General features: G+C 40.3%; 1 protein-coding gene across 2 annotated transcripts in view; it reads right to left on the reverse strand.

Moving 5' to 3' along the window:
• Window positions 1–1353: 1353 nt before the first annotated feature.
• Window positions 1354–22840, reverse strand: part of LOC112108072 (neuroendocrine protein 7B2) — a 76722-nt gene continuing 55235 nt past the window's right edge. For both annotated transcript variants that reach the window (XM_029911502.1, XM_024202044.2), the window contains 4 exons: window positions 18417–18566; window positions 11360–11472; window positions 5357–5410; window positions 1354–3106 (listed from right to left, as the gene is read on the reverse strand). In XM_029911502.1, the coding sequence (XP_029767362.1) occupies window positions 3011–3106; window positions 5357–5410; window positions 11360–11472; window positions 18417–18566 (413 nt within the window). In that variant the 3' untranslated portion in view covers window positions 1354–3010. The remainder of the gene's footprint in view (window positions 3107–5356; window positions 5411–11359; window positions 11473–18416; window positions 18567–22840) is intronic.

Below are 22840 nucleotides of genomic sequence, written 5' to 3' on the forward strand. Positions count from 1 at the left end.
AGAGGTTTTTTTGATGGTTTTAAGCAAACCACACATCCCACCCTTCCCTTTATAAGCTATGCATTTACAAAGTACAAATAACATGGAACGGCATATGAAAGGGATTAAAAGATTGAAAAATGAGTCACTTTAGTGGTTGAGTCTTTAATTAAATAGGCTTTCTTTATATGGTAAACCTGGAGAGCCTGTAGAACCATTTTTCCTAACAGTGTAGAAGGCATGGGGTGGGGGGGTATCTGAAGAAACACTCTTCCAGCTCTATGGGACCTAATGGCGCGGAAAGGCCTCAACCAACTCGAATTCTGTCTGTCAGTGTTGTTGTAGCCATGTTGGTCCCTGGATATTTGAGAGACAACACAGGTGAGGCAATACCTTCTATTGGACCAATGTCTGTTGGTGAGAGAGACAAACTTTTGAGCTACACAGAGCTCTTCTCCAGGTTTGTGGAGCTTGAAAGCTTGCCTCTTTCACCAACAGATGTTGGTCCAATAAAAGATATTACCTCACCCACCTAGTCTCACTAGAAGTCTGTGTGATCACAGCAGGCAGCGCAAAGCTAGAAGTTTAGGGATATATTTTGGGCCAATGAAATCAATGGAAAGTTCTGCTCTGAAACTGATGGCATGACATATAGCCCTTGGTTTCTATTTTAGAGCCAACCTATGCTAATGAATCATTTCTTTGTACTACTGGTCTGAAGGGAGAATAAGCAGGAAAACAGGTTAAAGGGTTGAGTAAGCTTGATAAGTAGGAAGTATGGATCTGATCCTGTGAAATCCTGAGTACAGTCAATGTCTGATGAAGTTTTTGGGAGTTGATGTTGCTCAGCATCTTGTAGCAAGTGTTCAGCATCTTGCCATATCCAATTACAAATCTCACCCTACAACATACTCCCTTCAACTCAAAGATTCTGTTCATACAATCTTTGTAAGAAAGGAAAGAATGTGAAGCAACTCTTGATGAATTCAGACGGTAGAGCAAATTCTAGAGTTTTGCAATCTACTTGCAAACAGTTTGAGAGAGGCAAGAAATCAGTGAATAAATAATGTATTATTTGTTCAGCTTTAATTGCTACAATAGGAAACTCAAATTCACTTCAACCCAGTTCTTGGAAATCTGGTGAACCTGCATCTAACTTCAAGTAGAATTTCAGCTCCTGTCAGTCTTACCTAGCTCATAGAACTGGAAGGGACCCTGAAAAGTCATTGAGTCCAGCCCCCTACCGTCACTAGCAGGACCAAGTACTGGTTTTGCCCCAGATCCCTGAATGGCCCCTTTAAGGACTGAACTCACAACCCTGGGTTTAGCAGGCCAACACGCAAACCACTGAGCTATCCCTCCCCACATGTACCTAGTTCATTCTGTCTAATCTAAGTTGTTGAGATTTATAAATATAAGGTGAGCCCATTTGCTATAATCTCTGGGATATTTGATATGTAGGAAAAATACATATCAAGTGTGTAATGTGGCCTGTTGGGTTGGAAAGCAATGCCAGATAGCTTCTAGAAGCTAACAAAATTTGATCTGGTGGCCCCATTACAGCTCATCTTACTGGAAGGTGGATATCAATTTGTTGGTTTAGGAAGGAAACAGCATCCTCCACCAGCATGACAAGGGCTTCTGAGGTGAGCTAACCAGTTGCAACTTTAAGACCAGTGGTGGAGCACCAAGGGTTAGGCTGCTACGCAGGGACTACAGGTTTTCACCTTGCTTCTTGCCCAGGAGTATTAAATGCCCATGAAATAGATGGTGGTCCCTTTTCACCCTTCTTTTTTCTCTTGCAGCAAAGCAAGTAATTTACATAGCCTGATATGGGGTTTACCATCACCAGACTACTGGTAAAATTGAAGGCCCAGGGTGCAGCCTATTGTTTAGCCTACAGCTGGGAATCTCATCTGCACTATAGCCCTGTTTGGATATTTAGAGGTGCATGTGTTGACTGCCAATCAGTTGATTGAAGATGAGAGTTGTATTGACTGTATTGTGGTGAGGCCAAGGGTCATACTGAATATTTAAAGTGCTGTGTTGGGGCCAGGTAGGGTTGGTACCTGTCCTGACTTTTATAAGATCATCCCTGTTTTAATGGAAGGGGCCCGTGACCTGGAATTTAGGCTGACAAGACACCTTATGTCCAAAAACAATGGAGAGCCTCCCACTTACAAATAAGCTACATCTGACCTGAGATCTTTGTTATCATACACAAATGTTATTTTCCTCAGTCATGGCATTCCACAGGAGTATGAATTGAGCCGCTTTTTAAATGTACAAATGCAGTAGCCACTCAGGGGGAAAAAAAAACATTGCAGACTATGAAATCCAAACTAGAGAAGTACCAGCAGGTAGCCAAGGTGAGTGTGAGTATCTGGGAAGGATGAGATAGTGAAATGATAAAAACTGATCAGGAAAAATACTTCAGTATGTAGATTCAAACCACAGTTTTCTAGTTAGCACAGCAATAACTAAGGCAGATTATCCTCCAAATACTGTGGAAAATGTCACTCTGTAAACACTGTAGATTGCTTGAATATTTATTAAAATAGACCAAAAGCTGAAAGTATCTGGGTAAAACAACATTTATCATTACTTTAGTTTGTTAAATCACAGTATCTGAACAAAAAAAATAAAACTAATTTTCATGTGTCAAACATGGGAAAATATAATAAACAAACACTGGAATTAAACTGGGCAATTTTTTATCTTCTGTTTTACAAGTTGCTGTTTAATGCTATTTAACTCACATTAGTTACTAAAATGACTAATATTTTTTAAACTCACTCCATGATGAAAACAAAAACAACTAAAAGGTCCTATTACCATAATTTAACAGAAAGCAGAATCATATTTTCATTATCCAGGAGAACAATGTTATAAATACATCTGTTTTTCATCCACAATTATATAAATAATAAACATGCTGCCATTGCAAGGATTTTAATAGCTGATTATATGTAAGCAATATTATGATCTACAGGAGCGTGGCATGAGTTTTCATCATTCATTTTTATTGTGCTTATTCAGTGCCCTTGTCTTCATCTGAAAAATGAGGAACAGACTTCTTTGCTACAACGTTATCCAGTCTCTGTCCTTGCAGATATGGGTTCACACTCTGGGGGGGGGAAAAAAAGTTTTTTAATTAAAAAGATATTGATTAGGAATGAGAAAACATATCCCTAGGGTAACTAGCAATAATGGACATATAAAACAATTTTTACTGCTCTGAGAGTCAAATGTAAACTGATAGGTTGTCTTCCCAATGATCTGTCAGTCAAGCAGACATGCCAATATCACTACTCTTGGAATGTTTGTGCCCTCCATGTGATTACTCTAGTGTATTTGTCACTGCTCTAGTGCTTCCAGTCCAGCATAGCCTAGTTCCACTATATGGAAAATAAAAACTCTAAGCTTCTACCAGACCAGATCAGTAATATACTATGTGTTTTATCCGAACAGGAAAATAAATCAAAAACTCAACGGATTACTTACCTGCACACAGTGTTTATGTGATTAGGGTCTTAATTTGTAATGTTTAGTAAAAGTAGGTTATAATATAGTTCCATCATGCAGCTTTACAAATCTTTGAGGGGAATGTTCATACAAAGTTTATTTAGAAAGAATTGATTAAAACTCATTCTCTGGTTGTTAATTTTTCTTCTCAGTGCATGAAGAACAAAACTCCCAGGGAAAGATTTTAATATTTATAAATCATTTTTTCCCTAAATAAGCTTTAATGCAAAAAATAATCTATTCCACTAAAAGGAATAAAGGCCTTGTACCTTGCAATCCTTCAAGGTGGAGAAATAAATGAGAGGATTGACTAGAAACTTTAGTATCATCTAAATAAAATGCTAATGTCTTGATTCGCTTCTCATCAGTGGAAAAGGGGGACTGACAGGGCACTGGAACTATTATCTCCATTTTATAGCTGAGAAATTGAGGCATAGAAAGGCTAAGTGACTTGCCCAAGGTCACATAGGAAGACTGTAGCAGAGTAGAAAATTGAATCCTTGTCTGCCAAATTCCAGGCTCGTGCCCTAGCCACTGAGCCACCCTTCCTCTCATATGAGGATGATAAGCATTACATTCCCTGTTAAGTCAGGCAGCATGCAAACAGAGAACATCTTTCTTTCTTTTTGATGTGCACATTTCACTAATCTTATCTTAAAGTGCAGTTCTACTATGTAAAACTACACCATGTATCTGCTCCCAGAGGCACATCTGCTTACTTTACTGACTTACAATCCGTTGATGCTTTTTCTCCCTGTTAGCACTGCAAAACCAACACAAGTTTAGGAGAAGGCGGTGGATATTCTTCTGGTGGATAGGGAGGAGGATATTCTAGTAATCATCAGAATTGATTACTAAATTCTGATTGCAGAATGTTTATTGTTGGTGATGTGTGAATCAGAAAGAACTCAACTTGACTTCCGACTTCCTGGTTGAGATTGCAGGGTAGGAAGTTAGAAATTTTTTTTACTTTCTGCTTCAATTATTTCAAATAAAAACTACTCATTTTCTAATAAATATGGAACCCCTGATGCTGTATTTTACAAGGTCACTTTTCAATGTGGAAATACACTTTAAATTTCAAAGTCCCATTTTCTTCTTACAGAGAAATGCAGCAGCAACAAAGTTGAATAATAAATACCTATTCTGAGACAGAGGAAGGGACAGGAGCAGTGAGAGAAGTCAGGGGTTAGCGAGATGGAGGGTGCAAAAATTCTGCGTGATCACTGGACTGTGTGTTAAGTTATCAGGAGAAGAACTCATTCAGTTGTGTTTGTGACACAGCTGGATGCAGAATAATGTTCCTAATTCTCCTCTCACACCTGGGGTAAATCAGTAACTTCACTGAAATTAATGGAACTACACCCATTATAGGGACAAAATCTGCTGTGATTTACACCCTTACGGCATGTTGACACAGGCATCTGAGGGCAGAATTCTTTTCTATAGGGATCTAGCATTGGCAGTGGATTTTACAAATACCTGTCAGTTTGAAGGAGAAATTATCCATGTTATTCAAAATCATTTCCTATGCAAAATAAAACCTATTTAAAAAGCCAGTTAATATAATTCTTAGATTTTACGTGAAAGCTTTTCACTTGAATACATCTTCTGAATGCAATGCAGCTGGCTGTGATAGAATAATAAAATTTAGGCTTAGTGGACTTTTATGGAACCAGGCACTGTAGTTTATCACAGCAATGTCCTGACTTGAAGTAGTATTCTAAGTTATAATACAGATGTATTAGTCCAATTCTTCATTTCAGCAATATGATTTTACCTTTATAATCTTCATCAGCTCTACACAGAAACAAGATATTAAAATGAAAACAAGTTGCGTTCTGACAATTACCCTTTTTCTTCTTTTTGGTCCACTCTTTATCTTCTCAAAGAGTAAATTCTTATTCTACAAAAAAATATAAATATGGATCAAATTTGGTTAACTCTTCTTTTAAAGCAAAACTATATTATTTAAATATTAGCATATGAACATTTCAGAAACTAGTTTATATCAGAATGTCATGTTATTGGAAAGATAAACCACAAGGAAACATTTGGATTACTGCAGCTATTAATACTACATTTTGCTATTCTTCAGGGATAGTCAGTGTCATCAACAATTATAAACACAGGCATATTAGATAGTCTGAGATGTTATACTGAACTGTAATTTTTTGTGTGTGTACAGGGCCTCAGTGAGCAGGGAAATTATTAATTAAAAAATACAAGGAAGCTGGGATACCAGTCTGTTGTAGCTCTCTTCCTTTTTTTTGAAATGGTAATTGTACCTGTTCAATATTTTTCTTTATATATGCTTTCCAAATTCCTTTAAAAAAATCGTTATCTTACTCACAGAAACAGTCTGAGTGACTATTTTATTCCACATATTTACTATTCTCTATGCAAAGAAGTTCTGCTGAAATTCTTTCAGTGCCCAATCCTTCCTTTGTTTAAATAGTGCCCCCAATAAAGTTTCTAAAAACCATTTGGTCTATAACATTTTTAATAGAGTGAACCTTTTAAAATCTGCCAAAAAATGTCTTGGCAGAAAGGAAAGTTATGATGAGGAAAAAAATATGACTTTGTGACCACAGTTTGTATAAGTGTTTCCACATATTGCTATATTTCATACAAGTAGTGAACTCAAATAAGGTCTGGAATATCAAACACATGCTCAACAGATTTTGTTTCAATTCTGATTATACTTTAGAAAAAAGAAAACAAAAAAGAAGCAACCTGAAAATGCAGTGAGAGAAGAATTACATTTTTAAAGGCAAACACTATATAAACAATGCCATTAATTCTGTTATAAACAACTGACCTAACACTGATCATATAAATAGAAGATGAGAGACAAATTCACAAAACATTTCTACCCTCTGTGCAGCCTTGATATGAGAAAAACAAACATTTTAGCGAGCTACAATGACATCTGCCAAAACTGTCTGTTTTGTACATTTCATGTTCATTAAACCCAAATTCACAAGGCATATCTCTTGCCCAACCTCAACTATTTCATCTGGGCTGTGCCAGAAAGGCAAAGGAACAGAGAGGAAATTGGCCAAAGAGAGACATTCTTGGCTACAATCATTTATGCAAACTCACTTGGGGAAAACTTCAATTTAACATTTTAAAAAAGGCAGATGTGTAAATTATTCCCTGTAGGAACCAGCACATCATTTGCAGTTTATCTTCATACACTGTTTGACCTTATACTTTTCATTAAGTGGGGGGGGGCAGTTTCTGTCATAGAAAAAAGTGCATGGTTACTAAAGCTAACACTTGTATCAGGCAGGAAAATTCCTCACAATTGAACTGTTCCTGTTCAACAAGATCATATTTTGTTTAGTCTGTTTGGAAATGATTTGAGACCATAACTTCCATTTAAGTATAATATGTAGCACAGAGCAGATAGGGTTATGGAGCATGATCTAAGATTGGGTTCATGTAGTAACAGCAAATCTGAAAATATGTGCCTGTGAAGGGGCGTATGTGTTTGGGCCTCAGAGCAGCATACAACTCATACAACCTGGTGGGTGGATGATTTCCTTCCCCTTCTCCCTGTGCATTTCCCTAGCATCCAGCCCAGTTACTCAGTCTGGGCATTAAGGTCTGAATTTGGGCCTAAGTACTCAAATTATGATGTTTGTAATCAACCTGGCTAATGCCATAGATGGGTGCATGGGGGGTGGAATCTCTCCTTAAATCTCATTGGTGATAATTTCAAGCAAATGAGGTTGCCCACCTCCATGCTTTGGATTTACATGACCATTTAGCAGAACTTACTTAAAGGAAAAATGCAATAGCAATGCAGTACACTTACTACCTTGAGGAATACTTTTTATCATTCAATTCAGAATCTCCAGGTCACATAGTCTTCATGTCTGAAGTTTTAGGTACAGTACCAAATAAAAAATATACCACATTGAACTGAATAATCTGTTGTTATTGTCCAGCATTAAAAAGGGTCAACAACCCTTGATGTAACCCATCCTAATAATCATTATTGCTGCCCCAACGTTTAGAAATGTGCTTGGGCAAAAATGTGTCCACATAATTGGTGCTCCTGATTATTACAATTTCTGTAAGTCAGTTATTTGATAACAGGCAGTTAGCATGCACAATTACCATAGAAATGCACATATAACTGTGTACATACATTTCTAAAAATCTATTTTAAAACATCCAAATGCCTTCAAAAATCAGGCTGAAAAATGATCAAACTCCTTGTTCTTTAGATGGACAATCCACTGATGAAAAGCCAAATGGCAGGGTGTACTGCAATCACACCATCCCTATGTTTTGCTCAACGGTTCTATTCTTGTGAGCAAGCAGTGTCAAAATTGATGAGAATCCCTCCTTCTAACTCAGCTGTGAATTACAGCTCTTTTGTAACATTTCATGCCACCTGCCCTTGTTGAACAGCAATTGCTTTCAGCTATACTAGCCTGACAGGGCTACCATAAAAATATGAACAGATATCCTTCCTCCATTCATTAAAAGATCCTCACCCTCACTTGCTTACATAGAACCATCCATGATGAGTGGGAGAGACATCTTTCTGGGAGACAAAGGTGTAACGCAACAGACCCTGGTTGTCGGCGGGCAGGATTGAACCGGGGACCTCTGGAACTTAGTGCATGAGTCTCTACCACATGAGGTGAAAGCCAACTGGCTGTTAGCTAGGGCTGTAAAGCAGACTCATTTAACACTCTCTCTAAGTGGTCTTGGTGCCACTAGATGGGACAGAACACCACACCCAGGAGGTGTGTGGGTTACAAAGTCACCACCCAAGGTCAAGTTTTAAAAGCAAAAAGCTGATCTTTCTGAGATGTCCAAAAGTTACACCTTTGCTCATTTCAACACTTGGAGACTCCAGCTCCAACAGGATGAGATTAAGCTATCATATTATACTGTTCTGCTTCCCACCATCTTTCGATATTAAGTAAACATAATAAAAGTCAGTACAAACAGAAATCTATAAAGTGCAACCAAAGGCTTTCAACAAGATCTAAGGATCAGGGATGGCAATTTCTTTCATACTAAGGTCTCTGTCTTCTGGTGCACTTACATTCCTGCTCTCCATTTTTTTTTTTTAAACTGGCTCTGGTCCACCCACTCTAACTGATAAACTAAACCAGCACTGTTTCTAGCCTCAAGATGAGGTGGAAATTCATGTTATTTAGTACAAACAAATGTTATTCAAAAATGTCATTGTCTTTTAATTCTCCATATGTATCATTATGAGTCAGATAGCCTGACTGAACTCTATTGCCTCTTCTTTTTCCTTGCCTCCTACAGCATGAGCATGTTTAAAACTTCTGGTGTCAGCCAGTCTAAGAAATATTCCTATGTGAAAGACTAAATCGTCTCAGTGGAAGTTTTTCTGGAAGCCAGCAACAGCTAATGCACCTCTCTAGATCGATGCCACCAGTTTAAGAGATAAGCTATAGGGTAGAGAGAAGCTGAATCCAGACGGAAAATACTTCCCTATTGCAAAAGAAGGTCTGACCAGAAAGGAAGAAAAAGGAAAAAAAGAAAACATTCTCTGGCCAGAATCTAGGTGATCGGAGAACCAGTAGTTACATGCAGGAGCCACCAGACTCATGTGATCTCAGTTGTCTCACCAGCCTCAGGTCTATGGCTGGAAAGAAAAAAGAAAGCATTTTCTCCATGGCAAGAAAAATTAATTCATCATACTTTTAGGAGCCCTTCCCCTCTGAAGCATAAAGATCACTATTTATAAGAGTTAGAAGTGAACAAGCCAATCTATGGATGTTTCCATTTCAGACAAAAAAATATGAATTGACACAGATGCTTATACATGAACAGATAAGTTTATCGTTGTTTACATATTAGTATCCCCATTAAATAACTGAACTATATAGATTTGGCACAAACATGGACTTGTGGACACTGCCATATGAGGTTATTTCTACCATTATTTAACTTTTATAAATTATGATTTCAGACTTGAAGTAACAGTCTCTCTCACACACACACTCACACACGAGTGATATACAACTACACAAGCACTCAAGTAAATTATTTTATTGTTTAAAATCTATTTCTTCCCTCTCTTTCATACACAAATCAACATTATTTAACCTGCAACTATCATTTGACTTTGATTATTAATATTAGAGGAACACATGCTGTCTGTCTGCTCTGGGAGCTGACAAAGGGAGCATAAAACAGTGTAGTTCACTGACCCAGTGGTGCCAAGATCAAAAAAGGGGGTTGGGTTAGGCAGTGGTCCTTGCCCTAACATGTCCTTGACAGTGGGCCAGGTTTTGTGCTGATATAGAGGATACCCTGACTCTATGGGTATTGGGGTGCAGTGATTCTTAGTTACAGGAATCTACAACCTCCTGTAACATAGACCATTTGGGGAAATCTGGTTTAGAATAATACAATATTTTACCCCTTATGTCTATACCGTCCTTGGCCCCTCTACTGAGACTGCCAACGCATGTGTCAACTAAAGGCAGCTATGGTAATATTGGGGGGAGTCAAAGGATGTGGGTGTACACAGTTGTGTACCGGACAACTCACAGGCTATGAACAGCTAGTTTTGGTCACTCACTTCATATCTAATCCAGATTCCAAACAGTGACCTAAAACCGAACGGCCTGTACCACTTCATCACATGGATCTTATTTTTAAAATCTCACTTAGATAATTTTTAGACTGCCCTTCAGCTATAATTCTCCCAGAGTAAAATCCACTTACAACAGCAGCATTCGCTGCATTTCTTTATCTTTTTAATATATAGCAATGTATGATGAGGAAGCAATTGGGGCAACTATCCTGGATCTCAACAGAACATTTGACCATGGATATTAGCAGCTGTTTCATCTCTAATTAAAAAGATCTGGACTTGGCTTTGCTGCTGCCTCATATAATTTTGGTTGGGGAGCAAACAATTTGTTTTAATCCATATGTGGGAAGTTTCTTCCTGAACTAGTAGTAACTGATGGAAAACTAAAAAAATAACCCAACAAAGCTCAAGATAAGGTATCTTACAATATTAACTAATGATTTCCCACAATTTGTTAAGCGCATATCATTAATGACAACCTAGTATGATGTACCCTGGTTCTGACATATTGTTATAGTCCAAAAACTTGCAGACATGTTTTTATAGTCTTCAAAGTGGCATTATGAAAATAAATTGCTTATGAATAATAAGAAAACTAACAATGTTATCTGGCATAAATAGTAAACTGAGTTCACCATCTGGTGTTTTTAATATTACAACCTTTGATGCTAATTATTTAGACTGCAATAAGAGTTTCCAATATTTGGATTTTTGGCTTGACTCCGTCTAGAATTTTAGGAATCATATAAGTGAAGTAATTAAGGCTATAAATCTTAAACTGGGCTGGTCCTAAATGATGTATCATTGTCTCGTGATTACAGCAAGAGAAGGCGCTGCCAAGCACGTCCGTTTATCAATATCTGCATATGGAAAGCTGGTTTAGCATAAGTTTAGCTAAACTAAAAGAGTTACAACTATGTATGAGATTTCTTGATTTGTTCTACAAGTACTAGTGGGTCATTGGATTTATCAGGTTCATAATCATCATGCTTTAGGACAGGTGATAAGCTAGAGGCTTCTATTTTCTGTAATTTTCATTGCTTTTTGATCAGTAATATATTTTTCCCTTTTTCTTTGCCATTCATTTGACGTTGATTTCTTTTAAATAGGTGTAGGTACAATCTCTTTAAGAAGTTTCCTTTCAAATGATTCTTTTTTTCAGGCAAAAGGAACCCATAGCTTTCTCCTTACAGTTGTGTGATACCATTTAGCAGACCCAGCAGTCATAATAAAAAATAAGAATAGTTTACTTACCCACTTGCTGAAGCTGGGATAGTCGTGTTCTGGATCAAAAAGGTGTTGGTGCAGCTGGTATTCTCTACTGAACTCTGCTGTGTCTGGTGTGTTTTCTAGACACCCATCGTCAGCTGCAAAAAGCAATTAGAAAGCATTAACTGCTTACCAACTTGCAAAGTGCACTATGAGCAACTCATATTTAGTTGCAACATTTCTTAAATTCAGTTATGCAATACAAACTTTAAAAAAAACCTGGGATACTGGAAATGCTACACAGCTTTTCTCTGGAAGGACTCGGTCAGGGTATTTTTAATTTTTGTAAAAATCTTTTTAAATTCAACCCATTGGAAGCTTGAAAGTTAAATATTTCTTTTCCAATTCCACTCCTCTTTCCCCCGCCCACCACCACACTCCATCACTCCCAATCAAGGGCACACACTAATTTTTTTTTAGACAGAACACTGCGCTCTCCCAACTCTTAAAAAAATCCCCAGTGTTAAAGAGATGCCTGTGCAGTTTATCAACTACCACAGGAAGTTTCTCTAGAGTCAAACTGGTTTTGGTTAAGAGATTTCAACAATTCTGTTTGGGAAGCCCATGGCAGAATGCCTATGTTAGCCCAGGTAGAATCTGCTTTAATAAGCAGCTACCTGAATGGAGCTACATTTCTGGTTAGCCACTCTGTTCAGGGGAACTGCAGATCTTTAACATGGCACTTATCCCCTATTTCAATGCAGTTTGAGGCTGAAGTTTGCATAGCAAAGGCAATTCTGCAGTTCAATTAACAGTTTGACGTGTCCAGCAACTTCATTTGAGATACAATGGACAATTCCTGAAGCTGCATCTCAGAATATCAGCAGGATTGATATTCAGAAAACCTATCTGATAGGTTTGTTAGGAGGTTGTATTGCTGTTTGAACTTGGTGTCATCACAAGAGAACAACTGGACTTTGTAGGGGGCCATTTTCCACCTACAGCTGTTATGATGATATCTCTATTTTAGATACTTAAATGGCACCCATCATCAAAGTAGCTGAGCACTTCACAATCTGTAATTTATGTATCCTCAAAACACCTCTTTGAGGAAGGGAAGAGCTGTTATCCCCTAATAATACAGGGAACTGAGACACAGAGACACTAAATGACTTGCCCAAGGTCACACATGAAGTCTGTGGCAGATCTCTAGAATCCTAGACTAGCTCCTTGATGACAGCTCCTCCCCAAGAGAGGAGGACGGCCCTCAGTATTACAGACGCTAAGTGCCATTTTCAAACAACTTCTAAGACAAAAACTAACAGTAGAGACAGAAACGGACTTGAGGAAGGCCTTGAAACCTTTTATGATCCAACACAATCCTTCTCGAATACAACTGTGTTGAAATATAATGACTCAGATGAAGGACAGTGCATGGAGCTTCTTCTGCCACTTGTTCAGAGATTTGAAAAGGCATTTCTGTTATCTGTTGACCTAGGTGCTTATGACCTGTTTATGGCACTAGATAAAGAGGTAAACTAGCAGTAGTTGAATTGGCAAATAAAAAAGCTAATAACATTGGTGCAGAACCAATAACTTTTGAGATGAGAGGACACAATTAATGAAGATTTTTGTTAACTTGTCTTCCATGCCTCAAGAAGGGTCATTTCAGAATAGCAGCCCTGCCAACAGGGCCAGCTCTGGCTTTTTTGCCGCCCCAGGCAAAAAAGCCTCCGGCTGCCCCCCCCCGCGGGGGTGGGGCAGCCGGAGCCCCGGCGGGAGGCCGGCGAGCCCCAGTGGGGGCTCCGCTCTCCCCCCGGCAGCCGGAGAGAGGGCGGGGGGAGGGCGGCCAGCCCAGCCGTGGCCCCGCTCTCCCCGGCGGCCGGAGCGCCGCGCCGCCCCCCTCCAGGTGCCGCCCCAAGCACAAGCTTGGTGGGCTGGTGCCTGGAGCCGGCCCTGCCTGCCAAGTACAAAGACACCAAAGCCGCTTACATACATTACAGGTCTACAGAGACAAAGAGCCAATAGGAAGCATGACTGGAATAGACATCTATGCTGTCTCTCTGAGGTGAAATCCTGGCTCTATTGATATTAATGGCAAAACTCCTGTTGACTTCACTGGGGCCAGAATATCACTCCTAATAAATAAATCTTTAGCCTAGAATCCAACAGGAAATGAGAGAAAGTAATTCTCTTAAAGTGGTACACTCTCGTTGAATATAAATAAAATTATTCATAATTTCTTTTTTTTTTAAATTAAGAAAAAAATCAATTGTTTCAAAATCCTTGTTGTAAAACACTGAGGGTCTGATACTGATCTTAACTGGCTCACTGATTTCCAGGGAGTTTCTGAGTTACCTCAGTAAGAGATCAGAATCAGGACCTGAACTATTCTTTTATTTTTATGTCTGTGTGTGTATTGTCCATTGTTTGAAAAACTCACTCATTTTTGTAAATAACTGCTGCAAAAGTTCATCATGACGTTATAACCATGAACTTGCAAATCCTGGTGTGGGATTCAGCAGGCAGCATAAGATTGCTGTGCTTCAGTAGAGGTCTGAGCAGAGGCTACATGTGGTGCAATTAAGTTTAAGCACAAGGCACCATCCTGCTTACTGTGATAAGTCTCAAGCAGATTGTGCTGCTGCTCCCTTACTCTCAAGAGTCTAAAAAGACATATGTTCAGTCTACATCTTACTAATGAAATGCTCAGCTACTCAATCCCCATTCTGGCCTATTAAGAGTAAACTAGACTCGGCCATGCAGCAGCACCCATTAATGCAAACACTCCTCACTTGGGCTGTGCAGGAAAAGTCCAATATGGCACATACTGTAAAACACTTATGATAGATGTCACCAGGTAGTGCTGTTGCAGAGTTTTCCAAATTCTTTTTCTTGTGTTCAGTCTTGGGAAGACAAGCAGTGTTGTTAGGTTCTGGGCTATGCAAAGTTCTGTTTAGAGACAATTTCTGCATGGAGGAAGCTGTGCAAGCAGCTAGAGGAATTTACTGTCTGCTTTAGTCTCAGATTAGCATCAATTCATAAAGACAGTAGCTCCCTGAGAACCGGGCACTGATGTTGGACTGAGATTCCTGCAAGAAGGGATTTCCCTGCATGATGTTTGACCTCTTCTGTTCTAGGACTGGTGTATGTATGTATGTATATATATATATATATATACATATACACACACACACACACACACACACACACACACTAAGTGGAACTTCTTTTTTATATATATATGGTGTGTGTGTGTGTACACACACACACACACACACACACACCATATATATATAAAAAAGGAAGTTCCACTTAGTATATACTCAGACTCTGCAATCACTGATTTCTTCTCTAATGGATAGCCAACCTGCCATGCCCTGGACATCTGCTACCACTTGGCTGCTATTGGGAAAAGGAGCAACAATATAATAATTATGGACAAAGGTAAGATTAATCTTTAGGCACAATAGGTATAGTGCTAGGGCTCCTGGTTCAGGAATAATGTCTTTGCTTGATGATATCACAGTGATGCTATCGTGCAGAGGCCAGAGTCTGTGAGGAGCATAAGACTGTATGCTCCACTGGAGGAATGAAGAAGCCCTGACCTAGCGGGGCAAGAGTCCTAACTCCTACTACTCATAGTAGAGGTCTCCAGCTTTGGTAAGTACCTTTGGTAAGAGGGCAGCCCACCACTGCCACTTCCGGTTCTTCGGGGGGGTCTGGGGAGGGACAAGGCTCTAGACCACTGCTTTGATTTTTTTGTCAAGATGGGACTTGCCTTCTGCCTCCCTCCTGACTACTGTTCTTGCCATCACTGCAGCTCTTTAGATGGGCCAACAGGAATGGAGACTATTACAACTGCCTGGAGGGGAAGGGACCTCCAACCTATTGCTGGAGCCTACAGCCTACTTCCCTCCTCCCCAGCCCACTGTTGTTGCAGGCATCAGTGAGCATGTCTACACAGTTTTTTAAAACCCGCGGGAGCAAGTCTCAGAGCCCGGATCTATGGACTGGGATTGCAGGGTTCATACTACAGTGCTAAAAACAGCAGTGCAGACACTCTGGGTTTGCATTGGAGCGAAGGCTCTGAAGCCCATTCCCTTCCCTGGGTTTCAGAGCCTAAGCTCCAGCCTGAGCCTGAACACTGACACTGCTGCTTTTAGCACCATAGTGTGAGGCTGAGTCTGTAGAGCCAGGCTCAGAGACATGCTGACATGGGTTTTATAATGCAGTGTAGATGTGCTCAGTGTTAGGGATAAGCCCAGAGAGAAAGGGGGCCCCAGCCACCGCTGCTATTCCTCACCTCCTTGCGAGAAACCTTCCTGAACTACCACTGTGCCCCTCATCCTAACTCCCACCCAAGCACAGAAATCATTTGTAACTTGCCCTCTGCCACCACCCCACACCTGAGCTGTGTAGGGTACTGGTCCTCAACCATTCCCGAGTAGAGGGCTGTGCGTGGGTGACCCAACACTATCACCTCAAGCTGGGGATGGGGCTGTAGCAGGGCTGTGGTGGCCCTGTCTCAAGGCCCAAGATTGCCTTAATCCAGCACGGATGGATACCAGCGTTACTGTATAAACAATAACTTGGAAAGATTTGTTTTCCACTAAACAAATCCACAAACCTCAATGAGGAAGTTCTCTAGTAATTTCTTTGCTTAATATAGTTTTAACAGTCACCACTTGGACACAGACTTGAGTTTCCACTTAAGGCTCTGAAAACCATCCTACTGAGATACTAGTAGATATAATCTCCACTCAGAATGTATCCATGAAAGAACATTTCACAGTCAGCAGCACTTTTCCAGGAATGTTCTCAATTCTCATATCTGGATGCATCATCTTATGCAAAATCATGGTTATTTAGCTAAGAAAAAGAATAGAAGGGAGTCTTTTAAACATCATTCCATTGAAGTCCCAATTTTAATCTTGCTCTTCTAACCACTAGCAGAAGATCTGAGGGGTAAATATACAGAAGACAAAATTTGCCTGCAGTGGGGAAAAATATAATCTACACCCGTCGGACAAAATGTTCATTGAACTGAATATGAATGTAAGATACTATTTCAAAGAGAAGCAGTCACCATACTTTTTGCCTCTCTCGACATAGCAGCAATCGGGAGCTCTTCATACATTTCATATAAAGTTATCATTAGGGCTGTTTGGAAATTTTCAGAATTTTGACAAAAAATGGGGAAAAAATTGCAAATATTTTTATGAAAAATATTTTTTCTTTTCTGAACAGCTCTACAGCTAGTCAGAACATTTAGTTAAAAGATTAAGGATAATTGTGTTACTGTATCTCATCCAAATACCATTACTAAATACTACCCAGAAAACTTTTCTCAATTATGAAAGTACATATAAGTTCAGAAATTTAAAATATGGTTTAAATGATATAGTACTCACTCCCGTTACAGCCCATTCAGCTCCCATTGCAAACAACCAGATTTTAGTCACTGATTTCAGTGCTGGAACCCTGTGGGCGCACCACAGCTGAATCTGTCCCTTAGTAAACTACGAACTCACATGAATTGTGCCTAGGGTATCTGAAAGGATCAGCTAAAGCTCTAGGATGAAGACCACTTTGCTTTTCTGGCACAATGGAATTTTCTACAATGAGGGTAAAGCTCATGCAGGAAACAGAGCTTTCTTGGGAGCCAGCCCAAGACTGTGGAATGAACATCCTCAGAAACTAAGAACTATCACTACCTCACTACCACCTCTGGTAAGTGCAGACCTTGCTTTCTCGAACATCAAGCAGTGTGCATCTTTGTGAGTCTGTGTGTGGGCAAACAAACTCCAAAACAAAAACATTCCTCTGCTTATACTTAAGGCTGTGATTTAGTCACAGAGGTCACAGATTCTGTGACTTCCAAAGACCTCTGTGACTTCAGCCAGCCCAGGCCATGGGCAGCAGCGGGGACTCCCACAGTTCCCAGCCGCCACGAGCAGCAGGGGGAACGCCCGGAGTTTGGAGCCACCAGCGGAGGGGAACACTGGAGCTTCCAGCCTACCCGCAGCTCTCCAGGTTCTTCATTATATCATGGATATTTTTAGTAAAAGTCAGACAGGTCACGGGCTTCCGTGAATTTTTTATTATTCCTCATGACCTGTCCATGACTTTTACTAAAAATATTTGTGACAAAATCTTAGCCTTACTTATACTTCCCCCACAGTGGAGAGGCTGAGAGAACAAACGTGATTTGGCCCCGCTGTCTCTCTGTCATGACCTGTTGGAGGCGGTGGCAGAGGTGGACAAAGAGGGGGATGGAGATACTTGCAGGTAGGGACAAGGCTCCCCAGAGGGCTTGCCCTGCTTGTTGCCCCGGCTCCACATCGAGTACCACCACCTGGGCTTGGCCCTCCTGGCGCTGGTCTCACATTTCGCCCAGGTGCAGTTCCACCTCTGCCAGGTGGTGCAAGCCAATCCCTCGGAGCAGCAGTGGCGCCTGTGCAACCCTGATGACTTTGCCTTCCATGGTTGCCTGGCTGCGCCAGGGATGGGCTCAGGGGAGCCCAAGCGAGTGGCACCAGGTGGAAGCTGGGGTTTGTAACTCCCGCAGGGTGCAGCTCTGGGACAGGGGAGCCCCATCATTGCAACTCCCCCACAGGGCCTCCAAGGGTCTCTGAGATGGGGCCAGCTTTAAGGTGCAGGGGCTCATCACCCCCACCCTTCCCTGGGGATTGAAGGAATGGGGGTGGGGTAATCCAGCTCTTATTGGAGGGTGACGGATTCTGCTGCCTACTTAATATCAAACCAATTACAAAATAAGAGTTTAGATCCTGCACAACCCCCAATTGACCACTCACCTGCACCTCACACACCCCTGCCCCAAGGCCCCCTGCACTTCTGTTCTGAAGGCCCCCTTAACTTGCAGTACCACTACAACTCTGCCTTGAGGGTACCTGTAAACACACCTACACCTGCCTGTCATGACGGAGGGTTGGCTGGGCCAAATTTGAATGGCATTGTGACCCCATGCACCACTCTTCTCACTACTGTAAGGAGTTGGAAAGTGCTCAGATACTATGATGACGAGCATGGTATAAAGAACCTATATAGAATAGAATAAAATAGAATAGAATAGAATAACCTGTTTTTCCAATAGGGCAGGGATTTGGAGGGTCAGGATAGCCTTGATCTTCACTGAAATCCTTTGGTATATTATCTCCTGTCAACTCAGCCACAATATTTGGGATATTGCCATAAGGACCCAAGTGCTGAAGACCTTCATGAGCACCACCTAATGAAGACAGATTTATGCACATAATATTACAAGGTTAAAAGTAAGATTTTGCTTTAGTTTTTCCAAGAAATCCAGGCCAAGGTTTTCAAAAAGAGAGCCTCATTCAGGCTCCAAACCCCACTTTTAGCACTTCTTCAGCACTTTTGAAAATTGGGCCACTTAGTTAGATCCTAAAAATGGATTAGGAAGCCTAACTTCCGGCATTCATATTTGAAAACCTTGGTCCACGTTTTTTATAAATACATAAGAGATAGGTAGGAAAATACTGAAACAAATATTTAATATTAGAGACAATAGTGGAACTTTTACCATACTGTAATCTTCAGCTGCAAATGATATCATTCATGACAGTGAACAGTAATCATGTTGCAGGACAGAATTGTCCCAAGAAGACAAAGTTAAAAAAGAAATAGCATTGTGTGTACAGTTTGAAGATAAATTCATAAATTCAGTTTTATGAAAGGAACTCGGATGTTATAGTAAAGCTGGTTATATACACTATAACCTAAAATATATTTGTGCCTCTAAATAATTCTTAAAGCTGAATTTAAGTGCTAGAAATAAAAGTGAGTAATAGCCCAAATTGTTAACAGAAAATATGTCTCATCCCCTGAGAATGAGGTGTTTAAAAGGGGCAGCCCTGTGCCTTAACCCACCCTTTTGCATGGTGCAGGCTGAGGCAGCCAAGCTAATGGCTGGTGCCTCCTTGTGGTGGATGTCCAGTGCAGGTACTCCATAGGAAAGGTATACAGTGACCAGATATATGGCTTGGAAAAGGGACTTAAAAAGAGGTGTTCGGTAAAGGAGTGAACGGGGGGTGGTTGGGGACTCCTATGATTGGTACAGCAGGCAACCAACCTTAACCCACCTACGAGGGGGTAGGAGTAGATGGCAAGGTCCCAGCAATGGATTTGCTAGTGGGACCTGGATGGAAAAAGAGGGGGAGCTGGTAAAAGCCCCCCAGGTAATTATGGAATAAACATGGGGTTACCTGCACTGTACACTTTTATCTGCCGGATAGTCCCAGACAGCTAATAATAAAGTTGCGGCCTGATTAAATTTATGTCAAATGTCTCCTGTCCTTCTTTCGGTATAGCCAGACTACAGAACCACATAATCAATGTGTGTTTGTACATCCATGTATGCTGTTTGGTTCACAATGGGACAATCTTGCAGATAAAAGCATACCTATACTTGTACATGATACAGACCTCTTGGCACCGAAGCTCTGTCCATAAAGGAAACAGAGGTATTTAGCAGGCTCCAGTGTGCTAAATATATATAACACGTTTAAACATACTGCCAAACATTCCCTTGATTGAGTACAATGCAATCTTTAATATTAATATAAAGGATTGTTGCCTTTCAGTGTCAGTAGTCAGGATTTTTTTCTTCTTTCCAAAAGATTTTCAGATAATTGCACCTGTTCTAATACCATATTTTTGCACACTTGAGTGATTTACTCATGTTTGCAAAGTTAATTTCTTTTAAACCATGATAAATAGCATATCCAGCAATGACTGAAGTGGTCAAAATGAAGTGCTGTGAGTATACCAGACAGATATTTTATGTACAGTAATTCTTTAATGTACAAACTTCATTAATTTGAGCACTGTAATATTGTTGATTTTGATAAACACTTTATGGTTACATACAATGGAGCTACAGAGTCACAGTAATGTGATATAAACATATACACTATCATCCAGGAAAGATAGTATAAGACTGCTCTCTTGAACCTGGTACTGACCAGGAGTTAAAACAAAGGAAAATAGACTAAATATCAGAAAACCACTGCTTATTGGCAAGATCTATTATACTTTCAAGGGAAGCAGTGGAAGCACCATTGTTTGAGTCATTGGACTGGACAAAGCGCTAGAAAAATATGCTATAAACCATAGGGAATAATCTGGTACTGACAGAGGGATGCACCAGATGAATGTTTAGGTCTTTTCCATCTCTAATTTCTGTGGACTGGTTTTTACCACAGCCCTTTAACAGTCAGAATAAGTCAGATCTGCTTGCTTGTATTTCATTTTCTTCTGCAGGATGAGCAAGCAGAGCATTGCTTTAGGTGCCCTGGGTAGAGGTTTCTATATATTTATATTTAAAGTCAATTTCAAATACTGCATACATGCAGCTAGCTGCTGAGACTGGTATTTGTTTGTATGGAGCCTGGATTGCTACAAAAGAAATTCAATTTTGGGAGTAAATCTATTTCCCTGCTGCTGCCGTCAGTGCAGCTAATGCTGGTCAGAAAATTTCAGCAAAAACTAAATTGATTGAAAACAGAAAAAAAATTACACAATTTCACCCCATTTTTCCAAAGAACTAATTGCAACACACTTGCTGGGAGGACAGAATAATGACCCTGCTCTGAAAACAACCACAAAGTGCAGCAATTTCCCCACTATGATATTGAATGCCCTCCTTGATACCACATGCCAGCAACAATTTCAGTTAGCCTGTCTTGTTTAAATCTTGCTCTAGTTGCTGCTGCCCATCTACCAGTAGCACAACCCAACTGAATCTGCATGCTTAGGAGCAATGACCCCTGTCAATTACAAACAGGGAACACTTCCCTCAGCTGAGTCAATTTAACAAAACAAGTGAGCAGCAGACTTTCATCATCTGCACTGAAACTTAAAATTAATGTAGAATTTTTAAAGACAAATAGAGGGGATTATTTTAAAAAAGAGGAGGTTTGGCCAGTGTTAGAAAAGAAAGAATAAACAATAAAAAAGATCATGAATACCAGTGGTGAGTAAATATCCCAGATGAATCCCAGATCCCACATGAAAGCCCTTTAAAACCTTCACTCCCAAACTCATGTTATCCACTCTAATTTTTGTGTGTGTTTTTAAACACGGCAGGGCAGATTCTTGAATGTATCCAAGCTCTGCACATATGCAGTGAGAAGGGGGATTGTCAGGGAGCTGCAGCTCCATGGTCCTGAGCCTCTCAGCCCCAGTGCAAATTAGAGCCACCGGGGAGCAATTCTAATTTACACACTGATGTAAGGTCCCTAGGGAACTTTGTTAGTCAAAGATCAGGTGTGTGAGAAGTCTGCTCTGTCATGCCTCCTCCCCACAATCTCCCACACCTTATTAGGGATGGGAGGTGACAGGGAAGGAGGCAGCTATGCTGGAGAAGAGTTTCCTGTACGAGGGAAATTCTTTTCTAGCCATTTCTGGCTGTTTTAGGTTCAAGTAGAGGTGCAAAGAGGATCTACCACATTAGAGAATCTGATCTTGCGTGTATCATAATAAATAAATAAATAACAATAGCTGAGACAAATGGCTTGGTCGCTATCCCACTGGTTTCAATATACCCCTTGCAAGCTGTTTTAAGGATCAGGAGTGGCTCTCCTAGACTGTCTTTTCTCTGTGAGGATTTTATCTGACCTGACTGGGTTTTTCCCTCTCTGGTGTGCTGGTAGGCATGCTCTTAGAAGGAACGACAAATGAGGACAAGAGTGATCCAGTGGATATATAGTGTACTTGTACTTTCAGAATGCCTTTGACAAGGTCCCTCATCGAAGGCTCTTAAGCAAACTAACCACTCCTGGGATAAGAGGGAAGGTCCTCTCATAAATCCGTAGCTAGTTAAAAGATAGGAAACAAAGGATAGGAATAAATTGTCAGTTTTCACAGTGGAAAGAGCCCTTAAGGATCCATACCGGGCCCAGTGCTGTTCAACATATTCATAAATGATCTGGAAAAAGGGGTAAATAGTGAGGTGGTAAAATCTGCAGACAATACAAAATTACTCAAGATAGCTAGGTCCAAAGCTGGCTGTGAAGAATGATAAAGGGATCTCACAAAACTGGGTGACTGGGCAACAAAATGGCAGATGAAATTCAATATTGATAAATGCAAAGTAATGCACGTTGGAAAACATAATCCCAACTATACATGCAAAATGATGGGGTCTAAATTAGCTGCTACCACTCAGGAAAGAGAGCGAGGAGTCATTGTGGGTACTTCCCTGAAAACATCTGCTCAATGTGCAGCAACAGTCAAAAAAGCTAACAGAATGATAGGAAGCACTAGGAAAGGGATAGATAAGACAAAAAAATATCATAACGCCACTATATAAAGCCATGGTATGCCCACATCTTGAATGCTGTGTACAGTTCTGGTCACCCCATCTCAAAAAGATATATTTTAATTGGAAAAAATACAGAGATGGGCAACGAAAATGATGAGTGGTATCGAGCAGCTTTCATATGAGGAGAGATTAAAAGAACTGGGAATGTTCATCTTAGAAAA

Source organism: Terrapene carolina, unplaced genomic scaffold (assembly GCF_002925995.2).
Source record: "Terrapene carolina triunguis isolate 2854851 unplaced genomic scaffold, T_m_triunguis-2.0 Scaffold96, whole genome shotgun sequence".
Taxonomy (NCBI): domain Eukaryota; kingdom Metazoa; phylum Chordata; order Testudines; family Emydidae; genus Terrapene; species Terrapene triunguis.